General features: G+C 31.5%; 5 protein-coding genes across 11 annotated transcripts; 2 read left to right on the forward strand and 3 right to left on the reverse strand.

Annotated features, from left to right (window-relative positions):
* Positions 1-4,212: 4,212 nt before the first annotated feature.
* Positions 4,213-8,669, reverse strand: LOC122532732 (tRNA (cytosine(38)-C(5))-methyltransferase). 4 transcript variants are annotated; one of them, XM_043661760.1, is made up of 3 exons: positions 8,411-8,669; positions 7,357-8,271; positions 4,213-4,319 (listed from the first exon to the last, which is right to left on the reverse strand). In XM_043661760.1, the coding sequence occupies exons 1-3, from the start codon at positions 8,463-8,465 to the stop codon at positions 4,279-4,281; spliced, it is 1,011 nt and encodes a 336-aa protein (XP_043517695.1). In that variant the 5' UTR covers positions 8,466-8,669; the 3' UTR covers positions 4,213-4,278. The 4 variants fall into 4 exon arrangements, with proteins under 4 accessions (XP_043517695.1, XP_043517696.1, XP_043517692.1 ...); XM_043661761.1 differs by lacking the exon at positions 4,213-4,319 and having other exon boundaries at positions 7,143-8,011; positions 8,084-8,271; positions 8,411-8,575; XM_043661757.1 differs by lacking the exon at positions 4,213-4,319 and having other exon boundaries at positions 7,143-8,271.
* On the forward strand, positions 6,149-7,061 carry LOC122532733 (transcription factor MafG). Its single transcript, XM_043661762.1, has 2 exons — positions 6,149-6,325; positions 6,556-7,061. Exons 1-2 carry the CDS (start codon positions 6,299-6,301, stop codon positions 6,919-6,921), a joined length of 393 nt encoding a protein of 130 aa, XP_043517697.1. The 5' UTR covers positions 6,149-6,298; the 3' UTR covers positions 6,922-7,061.
* Positions 8,670-9,063: 394 nt separating the features above from the next.
* On the forward strand, positions 9,064-13,724 carry LOC122532730 (protein CLEC16A homolog). Of its 2 annotated transcripts, none has more exons than XM_043661752.1 (14): positions 9,064-9,226; positions 9,299-9,427; positions 9,509-9,642; positions 9,718-9,875; positions 10,137-10,366; positions 10,439-10,631; positions 10,698-11,339; positions 11,416-11,536; positions 11,614-11,768; positions 11,844-12,005; positions 12,090-12,228; positions 12,312-12,615; positions 12,705-12,835; positions 12,909-13,724. In XM_043661752.1, the coding sequence occupies exons 1-14, from the start codon at positions 9,153-9,155 to the stop codon at positions 13,355-13,357; spliced, it is 3,021 nt and encodes a 1,006-aa protein (XP_043517687.1). In that variant the 5' UTR covers positions 9,064-9,152; the 3' UTR covers positions 13,358-13,724. The 2 variants fall into 2 exon arrangements, with proteins under 2 accessions (XP_043517687.1, XP_043517688.1); XM_043661753.1 differs by having other exon boundaries at positions 9,718-9,866.
* A 68-nt stretch (positions 13,725-13,792) lies between these two features.
* Positions 13,793-17,653, reverse strand: LOC122532731 (hepatocyte growth factor-regulated tyrosine kinase substrate). Of its 3 annotated transcripts, none has more exons than XM_043661755.1 (11): positions 17,460-17,653; positions 17,297-17,381; positions 16,989-17,064; positions 16,729-16,917; positions 16,370-16,644; positions 16,233-16,305; positions 15,979-16,161; positions 15,586-15,920; positions 15,197-15,510; positions 14,852-15,141; positions 13,793-14,679 (listed from the first exon to the last, which is right to left on the reverse strand). In XM_043661755.1, the coding sequence occupies exons 1-11, from the start codon at positions 17,494-17,496 to the stop codon at positions 14,101-14,103; spliced, it is 2,436 nt and encodes an 811-aa protein (XP_043517690.1). In that variant the 5' UTR covers positions 17,497-17,653; the 3' UTR covers positions 13,793-14,100. The 3 variants fall into 3 exon arrangements, with proteins under 3 accessions (XP_043517690.1, XP_043517689.1, XP_043517691.1); XM_043661754.1 differs by having other exon boundaries at positions 13,793-14,715; positions 17,460-17,652; XM_043661756.1 differs by lacking the exon at positions 16,989-17,064 and having other exon boundaries at positions 13,793-14,715; positions 17,460-17,651.
* A 355-nt stretch (positions 17,654-18,008) lies between these two features.
* LOC122532734 lies at positions 18,009-20,145 on the reverse strand. The gene is made up of 2 exons (XM_043661763.1): positions 19,603-20,145; positions 18,009-19,128 (listed from the first exon to the last, which is right to left on the reverse strand). Exons 1-2 carry the CDS (start codon positions 19,759-19,761, stop codon positions 18,835-18,837), a joined length of 453 nt encoding a protein of 150 aa, XP_043517698.1. The 5' UTR covers positions 19,762-20,145; the 3' UTR covers positions 18,009-18,834.
* Positions 20,146-20,151: the final 6 nt, after the last annotated feature.

Here is a 20,151-nt window from a genome sequence, read left to right on the forward strand (position 1 = left end):
GAAAAATTGGCCTACTTTGCGAAAATTTCACAGGAAATCACGTATTTTTGTAATTAATTATTTGATAAGAAGAACTGGCTTACTTTACGAAAATTTGACAGGAAATGATTTATTTTTTAAATTATTGATTTGATGAGGAAAAATTGGCCTACTTTGCAAAAATTTCACAGGAAATCACGTATTTTTGTAATTAATTATTTGATAAGAATAACTGGCTTACTTTACGAAAATCTGACAGAAAATCATTTATTTTTTTAAACTATTGATTTGATGAGGAAAAATTGGCCTACTTTGCAAAAATTTCACAGGAAATCACGTATTTTTGTAATTAATTATTTGATAAGAATAACTGGCTTACTTTACGAAAATCTGACAGAAAATCATTTATTTTTTTAAACTATTGATGAGGAAAAATTGGCCTACTTTGCAAAAATTTCACAGGAAATCACGTATTTTTGTAATTAATTATTTGACAAGAAAAACTGACTTATTTTACAAAAATTGGACAGAAAATCACCTATTTTTTTAAATTACAGATTTGATGAGAAGAACTGGCATACTTTATAAAAATTTGACAGAATGTCACGTATTCTTTTTAATTATTGATTTGAGAGAATAGCACGATCAGAACTGTAAAAAATCTCTTATTTTGGAAAACATTGTTTTGCAACAAACTGAAGTCCGACTATAACTGAGAAAAGAAAAAGAAAATAGATTTGGATATGTATAACCTTCAGCTAATTCGAGATAAAGAACATTTTATATAAAATTGGACACAAATTAATTCGGGATAAGTAGTTAATCGACTTCATATAATATTAATCTGTAGAATGGGATCGACACGACGAATAACATTTTACACAAAATTGAACACGAATCGATTCGGAGTATGTCATCAAATGGTCAAGGGCATATTCGAACCCCGATGTATTGCATAAAGATTATTACACTACCATTATCAGATTTTATGCATTTGTAGGAAATTTGAAAATGTAAAATTGCAGAGGTTAAAACAAACTAAACGATATGAAAAAGTACATACAGCCTTGTACATAATGCCAAAAGTATAAAAAATTATTTTTATATGCATAATATCAAACTTGTGCAATGACCGATGAAATCACCGAATTTAAATATTATAGAAAATATATTGCAAATAATTGCAATATAATTGCAAAAATTATACAATTTAAGTGATAATAAAGATATAATAATTACAAAAGTTACACTGTATTGTCTTAAAATGTGACCAAACAAGATTTGAAACCACTTGATCCATAATAATCTAACAACTTTTTTTGCAACAAATTGCCTAAAATCGGTGGCTCTGAATGAGATTGTAATCAAAGTTTTAAACAGGTCAGAATTTTCGCGATTATTTTTAATTATTAACACGTTATATAAATCAAATCAAAATTGTTTAAATTTGAATTTGATCAGTTTTCATCTTAATTATAGTTTCGTATATCTGTTGTTCTTACATAAAAGCATCACTAACTAATATATAAAGAATAAGAAGGACTATTAATTCAAAGTTGCAGTATATTACTGAATTTTGATATTGTAATTTTGTATAAATTATATCAAGATATGTTGAAATAAAAAAATTCCCCAACCACGTATCTTGATTTTAAATATACTAATAATTAATTAAATCAAGTACAATTGTTTCTTACAACTTGAAAAAAAATATAATGAACGTTTGGTGATATGCCATAAAGCATCATTGTAATATTTTATAAAATATCACAATATGTGACACACTATTTCAAGAAATGTGAGAGAAGTTCCTTGTGTTTTCCTTTCTTTAATAAAGTTAAGAGGTTTTATAAATACTTAGAAGCAATGTAATTTATTTCTCCTAGCTATATATCACCTATTACATTAGATAATCCTAATTTTAGATACAGACATTGTATCGCTGACAAAACACTGTATTGTAATGCATATGTTGTTATAGCAGCTACGTCACTATCGTCCTTTATTACTATCCTATTTGAAGCATTTAATTAATTCCTACGTTGATAATATATCATCTGCTTGTACATTTATAATAATAAAACAGTAATACATCATAATATACAATAATTACATAGATTGTAATTACCAAACATTCCAAGTTGAATAAAACAAGACAAAGATGATAAAAAAAAAAAAGAGACAAAACTTCACCGGTAATTATCAGCAACTGAAAAAAAATCTATACTCAAACATCTTAAAATAATTAAAATGAGATGAGTGTCACCGATGAGAAAAAGTTTCAAATAACACAAATTTACAATATATTGTACAATGAAATTTCATAAAAGCTGACACGAATATTTTATAAAAACTAAATCTTTCATTTCGTAGACAAAACGTGACAAATTTTGGGTATCACATAGTTGACGGAATTTTAAAATTAAAGGGATTTTAATATGAACCTTTAGTCTACAAAAAATTACTGCGACCTACTTAATTTTTTATTTCAACGGCGGAGAAATATTTGTGGAAATTTTATCAAAGACTAAAAGATCCTGACTCCTGCGAGAGACTGATAGCGGAAGCAGTGTGCTATGATAGAGGGAGAAATCGAATATGATCATAAAGGATTAACGGCGACAGCGCGTCGTGCAAATCAAGATACTGTCTGGAATAACTGGTATATGCTAATGAACTTCGACCAACAACGAATAAGCTGTTTAATGCTATACTATGCCCTCGCAGGGTAATAGCTTTAATTTAGATAATGATCGAACAGTCGTTTCGGTTATCTATTCATTACCCTGTGCGAATAGAATTATTCATTGCACCAGCCAACTCTGTACGAAGATTAAAGGAGAACGTGTTGCAAGCTCAGAGAATTCTTAATAGCTAAGACAAGTCGTTAAAACAATAGTACAGTCGAATTGCAAGATAAAGCGCCAGACATATCGTACTCGTTTGAAAAACAAATTCTCCGTTATACAGCAGCGAAACTATATTTATCAATTTGTACCCTCGATTATGTCAATAGAAATTACATAGAAATCGATGTATTGTTCTGCCAATTAATTAATTTAGAAACGATCAGTGTTCGAAGATCCGACAGAAGTTTTGTGCAGCTACCAGAGCATTAGTCGAAAGGCCTCTTTTTGTTTGTACAGTGAATACAACATGAAATTTCACTAGTAATATCTCGAGGCAACATTGCTAGGAAGGAATGTTTTTTTCAAATTTACAAATTATTCGTTTAGTTTCACAAGAAGTACAAATGAACAGTAAGTATATATATATTTTTTTTCTGGTTTAATATATCTTCTGATTTGTATCTTAAGCTTAGCTCGAGAAACGTATCTCTTTGGTCTATTACGCTGGCATTTTTCCCAAATTCTCTCAAGGAAATCCTACCCCTGTCTACAGCGTGATAACAAAGTATTCACGGGCCGCAAGTCAATTGCTGCAGTTGCGAACGATTTTGGGAACGAAACCGTGATACATACCTGGACATTCGATCAGCCGCAATGCGACAAATCATTGAATCGTAAGGAAGTCGAAAAGGGATGTTTATAAAACGTGTCTAGACGCTCAAAATTCAGAACTATTTAGTATTCATTAGAACAAGTAAAAATATTGGTCCAAAAACCATTAGCTTTTGAATTATTAAAATTTTGTTTTCACTCTAATCCTCTTGCAATTTCTTTTAAGTTGTAAATCTGAAATTGCATTTAAGGATTAAACTTGTAACAGAATAATCCCTATTTCTGAAATTGATTCAAAGGGAGGCAAGCTCAATGTAAATAACTATGTAAATGAACATGCGTATCAACATTGTCAATCTTAATCAAAAGAATTGCACTTTGTGCATGGTGACTCGATTACTCAGCCCATGTATAATAATAAACTCGTTTGTATTCGAATTCTGAAATTACCATGAGTCGTGTAAAAATGAAAGAAGAACGTATCTAACACACGCTGTGATGAGATAATGTCTTACTGACAAAAACATCTTGTAACTCCGACATTAATGGTTTTTGGACACTCACGTTTATTAAGACTTTTTTGCTTGCTTCTAATGATACGTGTAAATCCTCGTTTATGCTTATGGAGAAGCGAGTATCGATCAAAATTATTTGTAACCTACAATTGGCGAACTGCAAGTCAATTTATCGTAAAATCTATAGATCTATAGGTATATATTTCTTGAGCGACAGCTCATTTGTATTTTCGCTTGACAAATATTTTCTTTCTTACCGTTCATCTTCCTCGTGGCATCGACCCTCCTCCTATCATCTTCCTTCAGTCCTGTCATTTTCTCCGCTATTGAATTACTGCTAGGAGATAATAGCTATTCCCCGGATCTGGAACAGAAAAACAAGTTAGTAAGCGTTGCTGCGACACCGGCACACACTCTTTCTTAAATAATGAAACGCTTTTACTGGAAAAGTGAAAAAAACACGATGCTTTTATTAAAAAAGAAAAATTCTATTAAAATTTTAATAAAAAAGAAACATTTCATAAGAATACTTTTCTGGTATTTCTGATTCATATAAATACTTGTAATATACTTGTAAAACTTTAGTTAGTATAATGCATTACGGTTATTTAATATTATTTGACTTTTTAAATCAAAACATTTAACAACTATAACAAATTATTTACGAATCAATGAACCATTGAACTAAAAATAATAAAAATTTTCAAACGAATTCTAACCTAAATATTCCTAATTTTGTTTTAATTGTTAACCTATATTGTTCTATAAAAAAAATTACAGAGTGGATGTATATGAAATATATCTTGAAAAATACAATTCTATACAAACCTATAAATTGTATAGAATTTTATTTCAATTCCTTCGAATGCACGCGTTTGTCACACACGTCACGTTAATTTCGTCAATTATTTCCGTCAAACTAAACTACCACTCGGTTTTATTCACACTCGGTAACTGACTTTCGACACTTTCGAAAATTTCGATTTTTTTCCCCCTGTTGCTTTACAAATACACGTTATCACGTTTACACTTGCAAAACCGTTGATCTTTCGTTTATTTTTCATTGCAACAGTAACGAGCGCTACACGTTCAACTGCGTTTATTTAACGAAAACGTACTTTATTTGTTGTCTCAACCGACGCGTAAAAATTTATCGATGGCGCCAATAATACGACGGCCGTTATTTCTTTTACTCGACTGACCATTTATCGATTTAAGAAAAACATCATGTAAATTTCATTTTCCACTAGCACATTATACTTGTTGAATAATTAGAAATATCAACGTAGAAATATCAAAGTAAAAAAGAATTAACCGAAGGATTGTACATAGACTACGTTCAAACGACGCGATACGTTACACTGTTGGAACGCCATCTATGCTACTGCAACACCGGAAGTACTACGTGACACACTTTTAGTTCAAATAGTTAATTTGAACAGGTACTTTGTACAAAACAAAATTCAAAAATTCAAAATAGAAACAATTTCGATAACCGATAGAAATTTCAACCAAATTTGTGGTAGTTTTGTTTCTTTCGTGCGATGCATAAATTTAACTTATGTTAAATATTACATTGTAGAACAAGAGAAAATATTATTTCAAATAAAATTTAAAAAACTCGAGTATCATTATTTTCTGGAAAGTTCAAAATAGAAGTTAACAAGAATATCCTGTCAAAGGTGTTCGAAAACACCGTTTTATTTAACCTGGAACCAGGACGACAAAACCCAGGCTAATGTACAAGATATCATCGTATGACGAGGGAAATTGTACATTAAGGAGGAGATAAAGAAAAAGGTTTGGGTTAGGTTTACAACATAAGGACATGTCTTAGCAACATTCCTTATAACTCGTTAACTCACTAATTCCTGAGCATTTCGATTTTACTATATGTAGAAAAATCCAATCATGTAATAACTAACGAGAAATTATATAATTTAATGACCCTCTATTGACGACTACATTAACTAAACATGAAGACGTACGCCATTTTGTATCACGATGCGCCATCTACAGAATTTAAATGAACGCAAGATTTGATGCCTCAGTAACAAAGAATGCAATTTTTTAAAATTTTCACGATATGGAGAAAGTACGGTTGAAAATACATATGCTTTTTTTGTTAGAAATACCAGTGTACTTGTTATAAATCCGTAACAAGACATCTTTCTTTGTTTATGTTTTCAGAAAGTTCATGTCTTCAATCGAATGGCGAACTGACCAACAACAGATTCTATTATGACTCAGCAAATTTTTCTTCAAAGCGTGAAAGCTAGAGTAAAACTGAAACTTCCAGCCTTCAACGTTGGAACTTGAAGGAATCGATCGAAAGATATATCCATGGATGGGAAGAGATCTATAAAAATGGTACGTCATTCCTTAAAGTGCTGTGTGACTTTTTAAAGTCTAGTTATATGTAGATGAAACAGCTACATAGATTTAGCTGTCAATTATAATTCAATTATAATTGGAAAAGTAATTACGTGTTAATGTAGCCTTGAGAATGTAATCGAGCACCTCTTTATAATTCTTTATTAAAAAGGCAAGGTAAAATAATTTCTAAATGATTAATATTGCAATTAATCTTTTTTTTTCAGGATCCATTATCACCTGGCCCATGTCTAGATATTAGTGATGATGAACTAGTGACTATATCAGTCAGAGATTTAAACAGACAATTGAAACTGCGTGGATTATCACGAGAAGAAATAGTTCGTATGAAACAGCGTCGACGAACATTAAAAAATAGAGGATACGCAGCTAGTTGTCGTATCAAACGGATTGAACAGAAGGATGAATTGGAATCAGAAAAGACACAAGAATATCGTGATATGGAAACTATGCAAGAGGATAATAATCATATGAGAGAAGAAATAGAATCTTGGCATTCTAAATATCAAGCGCTAAAAAAGTTTGCTATAGAGAAAAAGATTCACATTCCACCTGAACTAGAAACTATATAAAATATTGAAATTATCTATCGTAAAACAATAAAATTGATAGATATTGCTTTCGTTCGTTATTCTACACTTATCTTTGAATTTTTAACATTTCTCTGAATCTTTAACATTTTTCTAATTAAGAAAAATTGTGAACTGTACATTATTCAAAAGCAACAATGATTATGACTATCATTATTAATGATTGCAAATGTTTATAAATGATCTGTATTTGTGAGTATCATTTACTTATTACACTTATTATTTCTTCATAAATATTTCTATTATCAGAAACTTTATAACTTTTTGGAATATAAAAGATTTTTTTTATTAAAAATATATATAAAATATATTTCTGTGAATGTCATGTAATTTTCTTTTCAGTGTATAATAAAAATATTAATCTACTAACTACATGTACATTAATTGAATTTCCCAAAAGTCTGTATTTTTGCTTACACGTTATGTGTTCTGGGAATACAAATTCCTCGGGAAAACACATCAATCTACACACTTCTCTAGGCGTAAAATACCGTAACATTAATCTTTGTAAAACTTCTGATGCCTCCAACGATTTCTTTCCATATTTATTTGCTTCTAAAAATGTCTGTTGAATTATTTCTTTTGTATATGGACAATATATAGAACCAGTTCCTTCTACATAATGGCTATAAGCTTTTGTAAAACAACAGGAACCATCGCTTTGAGATGTTCTAATATCAAACAACCAAGCTCTCGTTTGTAACAACTTTCTAGGAATTAAATACTGTGACGCTTCAACATTTTCTAAAATATTTTCTAATTTATAGCACTTCTTCTCTGTTTTAGCACCTTCTGCTAATAAATTATGTTTACTTTTTGGTAAGGCCTTTAAAACAGCTTCTGGTAGATTAAAGTTTAATGTATAGTGATCAAAGCAGAATTGAAAATCCTTTCTTTTAGCCAACAGATAATATCTATGTCTTGTATTTGGTATACCAAATTGACAAGGGCTTAGAATTAACTCCTTATAATTAAATCCAGATGCATTCATACATTTTAATACTGCATTTCTCATTTCAGACTTTTCGAATCCTTTCACATTTTCAAGCAGTATGTATTTTAATGTTTTCAACTGTGGAATCAATGAAAGAACATGAAATAATGAAGATGATCTGTTATCTGATATATCTTTCTGCAGTCCTACCCTCGTATAAGGCTGACATGGCGGACTCATTAATATAGTATCTATATTTAAATCATTTATCTGTTTTGCAGAAAGTGATTGAACATTACAATTCATAAGTGATACATCTGGAAAATTATATTTGTATATACTGTTTGCAATGGTATTGATATCAACTGCAGCAACAATGTCACCTTTAATGCCACTTTCTGAAAATAAAATTTTTTGCGTGATAATTATCTATTTTATTTAAAATGTAACAAACATTCTTTGACAAGTAAAGTACAGGTTAAATTCTGTTAAACAATATAACCTGTTAAACCAACAAACATCAGTATGAAAGTTCACCTTGAAGAGCATAATGCATTCCACCAATACCACTGTATAGTTCTAATACTCTCATTATAATGAATCATGCAAGCTTCTTTCAGTGTACACAGATGATTAATATCAATATATCTTTCCTCTTAACAATTTTGTTGTGAAATTGTGTTGAAATCCTCTTTTTACTTTGTCATTCGCTTGTATTTAAATAATTCGTATAAAATTTAACAATACGTTTAAAAAAAATTCTACTTTTTTTTTTCTTTTTTTTAAAAGCACGATCCTTTATTACTCAACATTATAAATAATGATAACAAACGACATTAAACTAACCTAACGTGTAGTTCCACTGACAATTTAGTAATGGAGGGTAGGCTTCGTTTTGCGTCGTGTAAAATTGAATGTGATTAATATTGTTTCGATCATGTGTCCTGTTGCGTAATTGGAACAATGTACAAAACACGTAAATGCGTTTTATATAAAAACATGATAATTTCTAATTAGATAAAAAATGAAGATACATAATGGGAAAGTAACTCTAACCTGAACATTGTGTCAAATTTTACTGCTGTTTCGACAATCGTGTAAACGTTTATAAAAATTTTAATAAGCATTAAACAATTATAATTTTAACAAACTACGTAAACAAATGTTGGTGATATTTCTTTAATCAAAAAAAAAAAAAAAATAAAAGACAAAGAGAAACAAAAGGAATATGTATTCAATACAAGACACCACCCAAATGCGGTTGTATTACTAAAAGAAAATGTTTCGTAGTCGAAGCTGGTTTGGTGGAGGGCTCTGGAAGCCCAAAAACCCTCATTCTTTAGAGCATCTTAAGTACGTATACATATGCATACATATATATTTAAATTTTTACTTTGTCTAAATTTTATTCATTGTTATATATAGGTACTTGTATCATGTGCTGTCAAAAAATCAAACTGTGTCAGAAAATAATAGAGGTTTATTAGTAGAGACTCTTCGTTCTATAGCTGAAATTTTAATATGGGGTGATCAGAATGATAGCAGTGTGTTTGAGTAAGCATTAATGAAATAATTTTTATTAAATTAACTTCTCCAATATAGTAAATAATAACTGTATGTATATTTCTTTAACAGTTTTTTTCTGGAAAAGAACATGCTTTCATTTTTCTTGCGTATAATGAAGCAAAAATGTGGAAGCTATGTATGTGTTCAATTATTGCAGACTCTAAATATATTATTTGAAAATATACGTAATGAAACATCTTTATGTAAGTTTATCAGCATTTATTGAATTTAATCGATCTTCTTTTTGACGGAAATTCCATTAAGATATTTATTTCCAGATTATTTACTTAGTAACAATCATGTAAACAGTATAATAGTGCACAAATTTGACTTTAGCGATGAGGAGGTGATGGCATATTATATCAGTTTTTTGAAGACTTTAAGCTTGAAGTTAAATGCACATACCATTCACTTTTTTTATAATGAGGTAAACGAGGTACACGTGATAATCCTCTGTGTCTATTATTTCACTTTTGCTAACCACATGCTCATTAATTACTTAGCTGCCTTCCATATGTATATTTTTTTAAATTTAAATTTATAACATTTATGCATAATGACATGCATATGTAATTTAATCTATCCATATTGTGCTTCTTACTGTGATCATTATTTCATTTTCATTGTCATCATCATTATTTAAATTCTGCACTCAGCACATAAAAGAGAATATGTTTTAATTTGATTTTTTTATCAGCACACCAATGATTTTCCATTGTATACGGAGGCAATTAAATTTTTTAATCACTCCGAAGGAATGGTTCGTATAGCAGTGCGAACTTTAACTTTAAATGTATATCGAGTAGAAGATGCCTCCATGCTAGCATTTATAAGAGACCGCACTGCTGCACCCTATTTCAGCAATCTTGTATGGTTTATTGGTAATCACATTATAGAGCTTGACACTTGTGTTAGAAATGATGCTGAGTAAGTCATTTTCAAAACATAATTTAAATCGTAAATATTAGAAAGATATTTTATAATATATATGTGTTTCAGTCATCAAAGCCAAAACAGATTATCAGATTTAGTAGCAGAACATTTAGATCATTTGCATTATTTAAATGACATTCTTTGTTTAAATATATCTGATTTAAATAAAGTTTTATCAGAACATTTGCTTCACAAATTGTTAGTTCCATTATATGTTTACTCACTTATGAGACACAAAAATTTTCTGTGCCAAAACCAGGTATGCTTTTAATTAACAAGTCTTTAGTAATTATTTGATATAATAATTTATATTTATGATTAATAGGAAGAAAGAAAACATGTGAGCATTGTTGTAGCCTTGTTTTTACTTTCTCAAGTGTTTCTAATAGTCTCTCATGGTCCTCTTGTACATACACTAGCAGCAGTAATGCTACTGTCAGATTTAGAAACAATACAAACAGGTGCAAGTAAAGTACTTGAAATGTATGGTGATATATCATCAGATAAACCAATTGCTTTTTCACCACCAAAAGAAAGTTTAGAAAAATCTTTAGAAAACTTAAGTGAGTCTTTAACAGTATCAGATGACCTTTATGAAGAAGAAAATTTGGAAGAAAGAAAAGATACTGTGAATATTGAGAATGGAAATGAAGAAGTTTCAGGAACGAATCGTGCTAGTACATCATTTAATTCTGTTTCAACAGTACCAGTACTTATGAGCTCTGAACAACTAGATATTCCAGCTGAAGATTTAGAAGAAATTAAACATTTAAATGTTACTGATGAAGAAAAAGAACAAAGATTAGCACTAGAAAGTCCCTTAACACCTCAAACACAAAAAAATATAACTGAATCATTATCAAATAAACCATTTTTAGAAACTATTTTAAATTCTTTATTTTGCACAGAAAATGATTACGCTGCTCTATTCGCATTGTGTTTACTATATGCTTTAGCTAATAATCAGGTGGGAAAAATATTTTGAGATTATTATATCTAACAAAAATATTATTATTCTGTTTTAACAAGAATAAATTTTTAAGGGCATAGATCGTAAAACTTTGGATCCAATTTTATGCAATTCACAAAGTTCAACTACAACTTTATATAATGAGATTTTAATAGACAGACTGATTCATATCATAACATTAAGTTGTCAAACAAGTAAGTCATTTTCCAGAATATTTTCCTTAATTTCCGAAACAATAATCTACGTTTTTTACGAACATTATTTTTATCAGATGCTAGAGTGAGACTTGTTACTTTGGAATTGACAATTAAATTGTTGATACAATTAGTAATGTCTGAAGGTCAAAGTATGTTAAAAGATACACATTTGGCCGCAATTGAAGCAGCCAAAGAGCAAAGCACGTCGTTATTAAAGAATTTTTATAAGGTGTGTTATATTAAATTATTCCTTTTCTTTGTTAATATTAAAAATAATAAAAAAATTATTTCATTCTATTTGCAGAGCGAAGACATATTCTTAGATATGTTTGAAGATGAATATAGCGAAATTCAAAAACGACCTCTAAATGTCGAATGGTTAATGATGGACAGTAACATTTTATTACCGCCAACAGGAACTCCAATGACGGGTATCGAATTTACTAAAAGACTACCATGCGGAGATGTAAATACTTCCTTCAATATAAAGCCCTTTATTAATACATATTGTTAAACTTATTAATAAAAAGCGAAATTAATATTTGTACAGGTTGAAAGGGCACGACGCGCCATAAGAGTGTTCTTTTTGATAAGAGATCTATCATTGACTCTTAATATGGAAGCAGAAACGCAGTTGCCACTAACGAATCCAGCTAACTGTATTCAAGTTGACAACGTCCTTGATTTAAGTAAACGTTATTTTGTTTTAGTAGATTGTAAATGAAATATTCAAACATTCATAAATACTAAATTCTGATTATTTTTTGTCCAGATAATAGCGATATAATCTCATGCACCATTGTATGGAAAGATGGTCAAAAAATTCGTCGTTTTATAGTCATCGATGTTAAGCAATTAATTCTTGTCGAACCTGATACTAGTAAACTAGGTTGGGGAGTAGCAAAATTGGTAGGCTTTCTGCAAGATATCGAAGTTGCTGGTGACAAAGATGATTCTAGATGTCTATATCTGACAATTTATAAACCTTTAAGCAGTAGTACTGGCAATCGTGTACCGTTGCTATCAGCAAAATTCATTTTTGACGATCACATAAGATGTATGGCCGCGAAACAAAGGTATGATTGCGCGTTGTCATTAATATCTGTTATTAATCGAATATAATTCATTATATTCTTTTCATTAAATGAATTGCTTTTTATTAAAGGCTAACAAAAGGAAGAATAAAAGCACGACAAAAGAAAATGAATCAAATTGCAAGATTACTCGACATTCCTACAAGCATACCACACGCTACTACACCACCAAATTATGCATTGCGTGGTTTTCGCTGTGAACGTAAGATACATTGGAAGACTAAATTAATTTGATGAACTTATGAGAACTGAGTAACATTTTAATCTAATTTCAGGATTAGGACGTGGTCAAAGACTAAAAGATCATCAACTACGTCCAATGTTTACTGTAAATAAAGTTCCTGGATTCGCAGCACAAATGCGTAGAGAAAACGTTGCTAGAGCTACCCCTGGTCTGTCATCAACTCCGAAACGCGGCGATACTGCCTCGAATGAAAAAAGTCACGAAAATGGATTACGATCTCGAGATAATTCGCCAAAGATGCCAAGGCCACGAAGCGAAGAAATTCCTTTGGAAGATATGCGACTTCGAAAAGCATCCTTAACTTCTAATGGATTAACTATATCACATATATGCGAGGAGAAGAAAGATGGTCAAATTTCTGCTTGCTCAACTAATGGTGAGCCATCGTCTGTGATCAGAAAACATTCGGAAGAAACATCGTTCACCTGTCCGCAAGAAGTGAAACCACCGCGTAGAAAAGGTCAAGTGGAAACAGTATGATTACAAAAACAAATTTCTAAAAAAACATAGATTGTGTAAACATTTTTTTTAGACACATTGGACAAAAAGAGAAAAGGAATAAAAATGTAAATGCAATATTAAATTAAAGGAAGAATGATTTGATTGATATAATAAAGGATTTTACTATATGCAACATTTTTTTAACTCTCTTAGTTTGTAATATTTTCTTTTTCGTAGGAGACATTTTAAAATTAACTTTGTACAAAAAAAAAAAAAAAAAAAAAACCAAGATCATATACAACAAAACGTCAGGTATAGATAAAACTAGTTTTCTTCAGTTTTATGCTATGTAACATATAAATATTTTGTACATACATTACATCTAAATACATATATATGAAATGTATGTTTTTGCTATTCAAATATTATAACCTTTTATCGGATATATATTTAACAATTATGCAAAAAATCGTGTATTTAATTTATGTATATATTGTTGGAAATTTCTATAACTTCAAATAAACACGAATAATGAAATAATCAATTTTCTCTTAAATATACCTTAAAATATCACTGTTCGTTGACAAGTTGTGAAATTCAAATTATTATTATTTTAGAACTGCTTCAAAAATTTATCTTTTTATTAATTCTATAAACAGCATAAAAATTTTATCATCAAATTGAAACAGACAGTGCCAATTCAAGATCAAAATTGGTATGCAAAATGATTACCTTAAATGCACTTTATAGTATGAATTAGCTTGTATCGGCATGTGATTCATTCAATCAAAGGAAATTAGTTCTGCTGTTTCTGGCTTCACTTCTTTCTTTAACTGTGTGGGTTCATTTGACGCAGCTGGTAAAGAAGTTGGCGGCTGATACTGCAATTGTTGTCCTTGTGATATTGGCGCCTGGGTCATAACTTGTACTGCCGGTACGCCAGGTCCTTGAGGACCTTGCATTGGCGGATTTGATGGTAACATCGTTCCAGTCGTAGTTCCCGGAGGTACTTGAATAGTTCCTGATCCTTGCGATGAAATAGGCGTATTTGAAACATGAGGCTGCATCGAAGGTCCCTGAGGACCTGGCATCGTAGATGGTTGCTGAGGTCCCATTTGTGGTGGTAAACCGACTTGTCCAGGAGAGCTGTGTGTTCCAGGCGCTATTTGTGCAGGTGATGGGCCCATGTGAGTCTGCGGTACCTGAGGTATACCTATTTGGTTTGGTGGTCCTGGTTGTGTAATTTGTGAAGTACCCGGTGGTTGCGGTGGTAGATGTACTGTTGTCGGCTGCGTCTGTGTCATATGATTTGGTGGAGGGCCTTGTTGTGGTGGTGGTCCCATCTGATGTCCACCTGCCTGCTGAAGTTGCAGTATGGGATTTGTAATTTGAGACATCTTCAAAAAAAATGTAGAAAGTAATTAAATAAAATATGTAATTCAAAATGACTTAAGTTGTTTAAGAAATACAATAGAAGTACTGAAAAAAAAAAACAAGGTATATACGTATAATACATATTAGGATTGTACTAACCATTCCTGGCCCAGAAACAGAAACTCGGCCCATTGCTTCATGCCCCTGAACAGAATCAGTTGGCTGCTGTTCTTGATTAGCTATTGGCCCCATTACGTGAGGCGGCATAGAATTCATTGGTGGCATATTATAACTTTGCATAGGATACTTCATAGTAGGTTGTCCATACATGAATCCTTGATTTGTTGGTGACATAGGATTGTAGTTTGTTCCTGGTGTTTGATACTGAACGTGACGAACAGGTGAACCTTGAGATGGTCCAATAAAACCAGAGACAGCTTGATATCCACCTAAAATATATTTAATAAAGTAGACATCATTTATATATTATTTATTTAAACTTACCCATTATATACTGTTGCTTTTGTTGTTCTTGTCTCATTTGCATTTCTCTTTCTTGCTCCTGAATCTTTTGTAAAGCAAGTTGACGTTGATACTGCAAATATTCCTGTTTTTTCTTCCTCATAATTGCCAATTTTTGAGCCATCAACATCTGCCTTTGTCTTTCAGCTTCTTCCGCTTGCCTCCGTAATTTTTCTTTATGTTCTTCTCGTAAAGCGTCCAAGGCAGCTCTAGCATCTTTCATTTGTGTTAATTTATCTTGAAGACCTTCATAGTATACTCTATTATCGTCTTGTTCTTGAATATATCTCAATAATCTAAAAGAATTCATTTATTGCATCAAAGAATTTCATAACGTTTTTTATGAATTTAAAATATTTTTTAAAACAAACCTCGAATGCATAGCGGTGATATTTAAAAACAAAGTCTGCACAGAACTATCATTAGCAATTGATCTACCTCTTGACGAATTACTTTTCATTCTATTAACAAAAATTTCAACTTGAGATCGTAAAGCGTTAACGAATTCTTCCATTTGAGTGTCAACTTCTCCATTTTGCTGTTTAGCAATTATAACTTTTTGTGGCATTGGACTGCTTATATTAGGAGCAGAAGGACTTGTAACATCTGCTCTAGAACTATGTTCTTCTAATGCGCTCTGTCTCAGTTCCCAACGTTTACGATTCAAATATTTTGCGAGCTCGGGATCAACTTCCGTCTCTTCTTGCTGGAAAACAAAGATTATTATATTTGTCTACTATAGTCTTATACTATTTCAAACTTACAGGTGATGGTGGTGGAGAAGATGTCCTTGTAGCACGCGTACTAGGTGGATTTATTTTTGTTGCAGCACGACTTCCCCGTTTCTTTTCTTTTTCTTGATGTTCTGCTTCGCTCTGACTTAAAGCTATAGCAAGATTAAGTTCTTCTTCTTCTTGTAGTTCTCGTTCTGTTTTTCTAGGAGGTACCTAATAAGATAGAATATTGTATGTTAGATATGTATATTTCTTAAATTTAACTTTTTTATACAATAATATACTTGTTGTTGTTGAGCTAAAGAGCTGTTTAGATATTCAGCAGGTAAATCTTCCTTAATTTGAGCTGTGGTTGGTCTGTGAAAATAAATGAAAAAATTAAAAATATGGCACAAAAGAAAATTAATTGCTTGATACTTACTTATTAACTTTTCCGTAGCATGATTCACAAACTCTAACTTCCTTTTCAATCCCAAACTTAGGCAGTGTAGTTGATTTACTTGAACACTGATTACAGAATACTTGACCACATGCTCTACAATGATGCTTTCTTTGTACCATGCCAAATGTTACTCGACAACGATGACATACATCTCCATCTGCCCATGCTGGGGCAGTATCAGCAATAAACATGGCATCGCTTTCTTTTAACGTAGGGAATTTATGTCCTTCTGCCTTCATAATATTAACTGTATCCTATTACGCATAATGTTTGATTGATGTTACATTATTTAAAATAAAATAGTTATACATAGTTATTAGTATATTTATTAAACATACTTGCACTGCTCGATATTTAGGACTATTTCGAAATGCGTGTGCCCAGGCTTGAATCAATTCCAAAGTTTTAAGTTTAACATTCTCATGAGTCGTTGTCTTTACCAATTCCTTAAGTTGTTCCATATACTGCTTAGTACCAATTTCATCATGTATAAGAGTACCACAATTTTTAACGCACGACTCTAAAACCTATATAAGAAACAATGCAGTATGAACAGTTACACAAATAAATAATAATTTCAAACAATATTTCTTCTTACCAACAGAGCATACAGAGCTACATGTGGATTTGCATTTGTCATTTTCTTTTTAATGGCTGCGAGTGCTATTTTAGGTCTGTACACGTAAGAAATTAAAAATTTCGTACAATTTCTAACCTACACTTACATGAGACAATATCATTATTGTCGATATAATGCGAACAACCAAATGAAAAAAAAAGTATAAAAAATATTTCAATTTTGACAAAACATGAAAGATATATAAAAACTGCACATATACACATCAAAATCGAAATGTCACCGCGACATAGTGAGGTTAGTTTCACATTAAGTAATAATAAACTTACTGCACATCTCCTTGACGTATTAAATCGCATATCTGGAGTATTGCTACCCAGTCAGGCTCAAGTTGGTAATGACTTGTTGCTTTTTCTACGAGAAAAAAAAGAGTTCAAAATACAATTCGACAGTCGGACATTTTGTTCGTCCCATACAGCGAGAAAAACGTACCTAATAATTTATCAAAATTTGGCGAATTGCGGAACATTTCGTTCTATTAGGAGCGACTTCTATTTGCAATTTTCCTTGGACACTTGGATCTTCCCAAATATTTTTGTATAAACGACAGATAACTCAATTTGACAACCACTCAATCACAGCACTGCTGTTCGTTCGACTGACTGTTATGTAGTTAAGCATGAGTCATATCACATGTACGCGCACACAATGTAAATCGATCGGTACAATCGACTAATGCGAGAACGAGACAATCGATTCTAACTTTTTAAATGATTTATCCTCGTCGTATTTCATAAAATCCAGCATTTTCGTAAATTTTAAATTGAATCTTTCATAAGTTTGGGAAATATGGGGTACATGCGAGAGATTCACAATTTTTATTTCATCTTTGCATATTTTTATTTCATCTAAACATTCATTATTTATTAATATCAATTTGCAAAAAAACTCTAATACAGTCACACGCTATACATACAAATGGCTACATTAAGAATATTTCATGTTCGGTTTTAAAAGCGGTTTTAAAAGTTCGGTTTTTAAAAAGTATTATCATACTTCGTCGCAATATTGAAAAAAGAAATTAAACGCGATATTTTATCAAAGGAAGCAGCAATTAAACCGATTAAAACATAATTATATACAAGATTATATTTCCAAGATTTACTGAACTTGTACTGTATTCAGAATATAGTGCTAAGATTGTAAATACGCTTTCTCAGAAAACTTTAGACACTATGCATATTTGTCGAATAAAAATGATGAAACGTCGAATGTTTCAATATCATATTTTAATATTTTAATTTCTATATTAATTTTAATTTTTATTCACTATATTCATCGTTATATGATAATTTCATTATTGTAAAATTTAATTCATTATTACGTATCAATGTAAAATTTTATGAACCACGAAAATGTAGTCGCGAGAAAACTTTACAAATAAATATCGCAAACTATTGAATACAGTCGAATATCATACAAATCCCACAACCAAAACCCCAATATTCGTGATGGTTTTCCAACGATTTTACGAGCTTACGTTGCGGAAAATCGTGGAAAATACCAAATCATAATTCTCGAATAATTGTTAAGAATCCGTATAGACTAATCAATTACGACAAGATGACTGTTGAAGATCCGAGTATCCCATCGTAAGATCTTCCGCAGCCATGTTGTAAAAAACATTTACATATAATTCTAATAATTCTAATATTTAAAAGATAAAAATATCCTAATATTTAAAATTACTTCCTTCAGATACATTTCATTAAAAAAAAAAAAAAAAAAGGAAAAGAAAAACAAGATCAGAAGTTATCCTGAGAGTTTATACTGTCCATTTAAATCACTAGGAGCTTTCTATCGGAATTTAGCGAAACAAACTTCGAGCAGATAGATTAGACTCTTCCACTGGAATCTGCCACTTTCCTTCCCAATTCTCAATGTTTTCCTTAGATTTGTACAACCCGCACAATGGCAATCGCGCTGCGCGCTCGCATCTTCTCGAAACTGACCAGTAGAGGAAGTTCTCTGGACACTTGTATAAATAGCCTTGAAGATCGTTTCTGGAATTTCGTTTGCAATTATAGAACAGGCTGTTGCAGCCCGATTTGTAAGGGTAGTGACCTTCTTCTGGGCATAGTTGCTGGGTTGATACTTTTATCTGGAATGAAATAGATAATTTTAGAAACTGTCCCATGTAAAATACAGGGAAACAGAGTCTCTCATATCCAAACTAACAGAGAAAGTACCCGATTAAAAGAATTTCTGGAACAACCACTTTCCTGATGTTAAAGTTAGTGTTCTTGTTGAACGATGAAATGAAAACAAATGAAAGAAGAAAAAGTGATACTACTTTTTGTAAGTAACATAACAGCAACATCTGCAATTCCTTTGTGTCTGCACTAAGTTTTGAGATGACTTTCAATCTTTCAGACGGAGTGATACATATTTTTTATAACGCATGAAAGCGTGACAGAGTTTTTAACAAAGAAGAAAAAACACACATATCATTACTCTGTTATCCATTATAAATATTCTGTTCGAGTGATAGAATATTTGTTGAGCAAAACATTCGAATATTTAAAATATGGGAGGCTCTATCGTACAAGCAAAAAATCGGAGATCGAATACTTACTGTAGGCGTAGAACTTTGCTCCAATCTTCTATAAAATCGTGCAGTAGCTATAGTACCCGTGCACGGTTGACTAGCTTTATTTTCGGGCAAACACTGTATCTTTCGTTCGTCGAAGATCGTCCCTTCCGGGCAGCTTAACACCAGGACTTTGATCTCCATATCGTTTTCGTTAGTACACTGATAGAATAAATTGCAATACTTCGGATGTCTTCGGAAACCAGTTGGACAGGCGAGCACTATCTGTTCGTCGGTTAAGTTACCAATTGGACAAGGCGTTGGGGTGGTAGCTTCCGTGGTGGATTCCGTCGTTGACGTTGTTAGTTCGGTAGTCTGTTCTGAGCTGGATGCTGTACTACTCTCAGTGATACCTTCGGTCGTTGATGTGGACTCGGTTGTTGCTTCAGATGTCGATTCTGTCGTTGATGTTGATTCTGTGTTTGCTTCGGTGGATTCGGTTGCTTGAGACGTAGATTCGGTGCTACTTTCAGAAGCAGATTCGGTGGTTTGAGACGTAGATTCGGTGCTACTTTCAGAAGCAGATTCGGTGGT

This window comes from Frieseomelitta varia, unplaced genomic scaffold (assembly GCF_011392965.1).
Source record: "Frieseomelitta varia isolate USP_RPSP 00005682 unplaced genomic scaffold, Fvar_1.2 scaffold_467, whole genome shotgun sequence".
NCBI classification, from domain to species: domain Eukaryota; kingdom Metazoa; phylum Arthropoda; class Insecta; order Hymenoptera; family Apidae; genus Frieseomelitta; species Frieseomelitta varia.

Bases quoted from the DNA above. Each gene is read 5' to 3' on its own strand.
- LOC122532734 (XM_043661763.1), bottom strand. From the start codon at position 19,761: ATGGAGATCAAAGTCCTGGTGTTAAGCTGCCCGGAAGGGACGATCTTC. The intron at 19,129-19,602 runs GTAAGTATTCGA...ATTTCATTCCAG, and splicing joins AGCAAAGTTCTACGCCTACA to ATAAAAGTATCAACCCAGCA.
- LOC122532733 (XM_043661762.1), top strand. From the start codon at position 6,299: ATGGATGGGAAGAGATCTATAAAAATG. The intron at 6,326-6,555 runs GTACGTCATTCC...TTTTTTTTTCAG, and splicing joins GGAAGAGATCTATAAAAATG to GATCCATTATCACCTGGCCC.
- LOC122532730 (XM_043661752.1), top strand. From the start codon at position 9,153: ATGTTTCGTAGTCGAAGCTGGTTTGGTGGAGGGCTCTGGAAGCCCAAA. The intron at 11,340-11,415 runs GTGGGAAAAATA...TAAATTTTTAAG, and splicing joins ATGCTTTAGCTAATAATCAG to GGCATAGATCGTAAAACTTT. The intron at 11,537-11,613 runs GTAAGTCATTTT...TATTTTTATCAG, and splicing joins AACATTAAGTTGTCAAACAA to ATGCTAGAGTGAGACTTGTT.
- LOC122532731 (XM_043661754.1), bottom strand. From the start codon at position 17,496: ATGTTCCGCAATTCGCCAAATTTTGATAAATTATTAG. The intron at 17,382-17,459 runs GTACGTTTTTCT...TTTTTCTCGTAG, and splicing joins AAATTTTGATAAATTATTAG to AAAAAGCAACAAGTCATTAC. The intron at 17,065-17,296 runs GTAAGTTTATTA...TTACGTGTACAG, and splicing joins ATACGTCAAGGAGATGTGCA to ACCTAAAATAGCACTCGCAG.
- LOC122532732 (XM_043661757.1), bottom strand. From the start codon at position 8,465: ATGAGAGTATTAGAACTATACAGTGGTATTGGTGGAATGCATTATGCT. The intron at 8,272-8,410 runs GTGAACTTTCAT...TTTTATTTTCAG, and splicing joins AATGCATTATGCTCTTCAAG to AAAGTGGCATTAAAGGTGAC.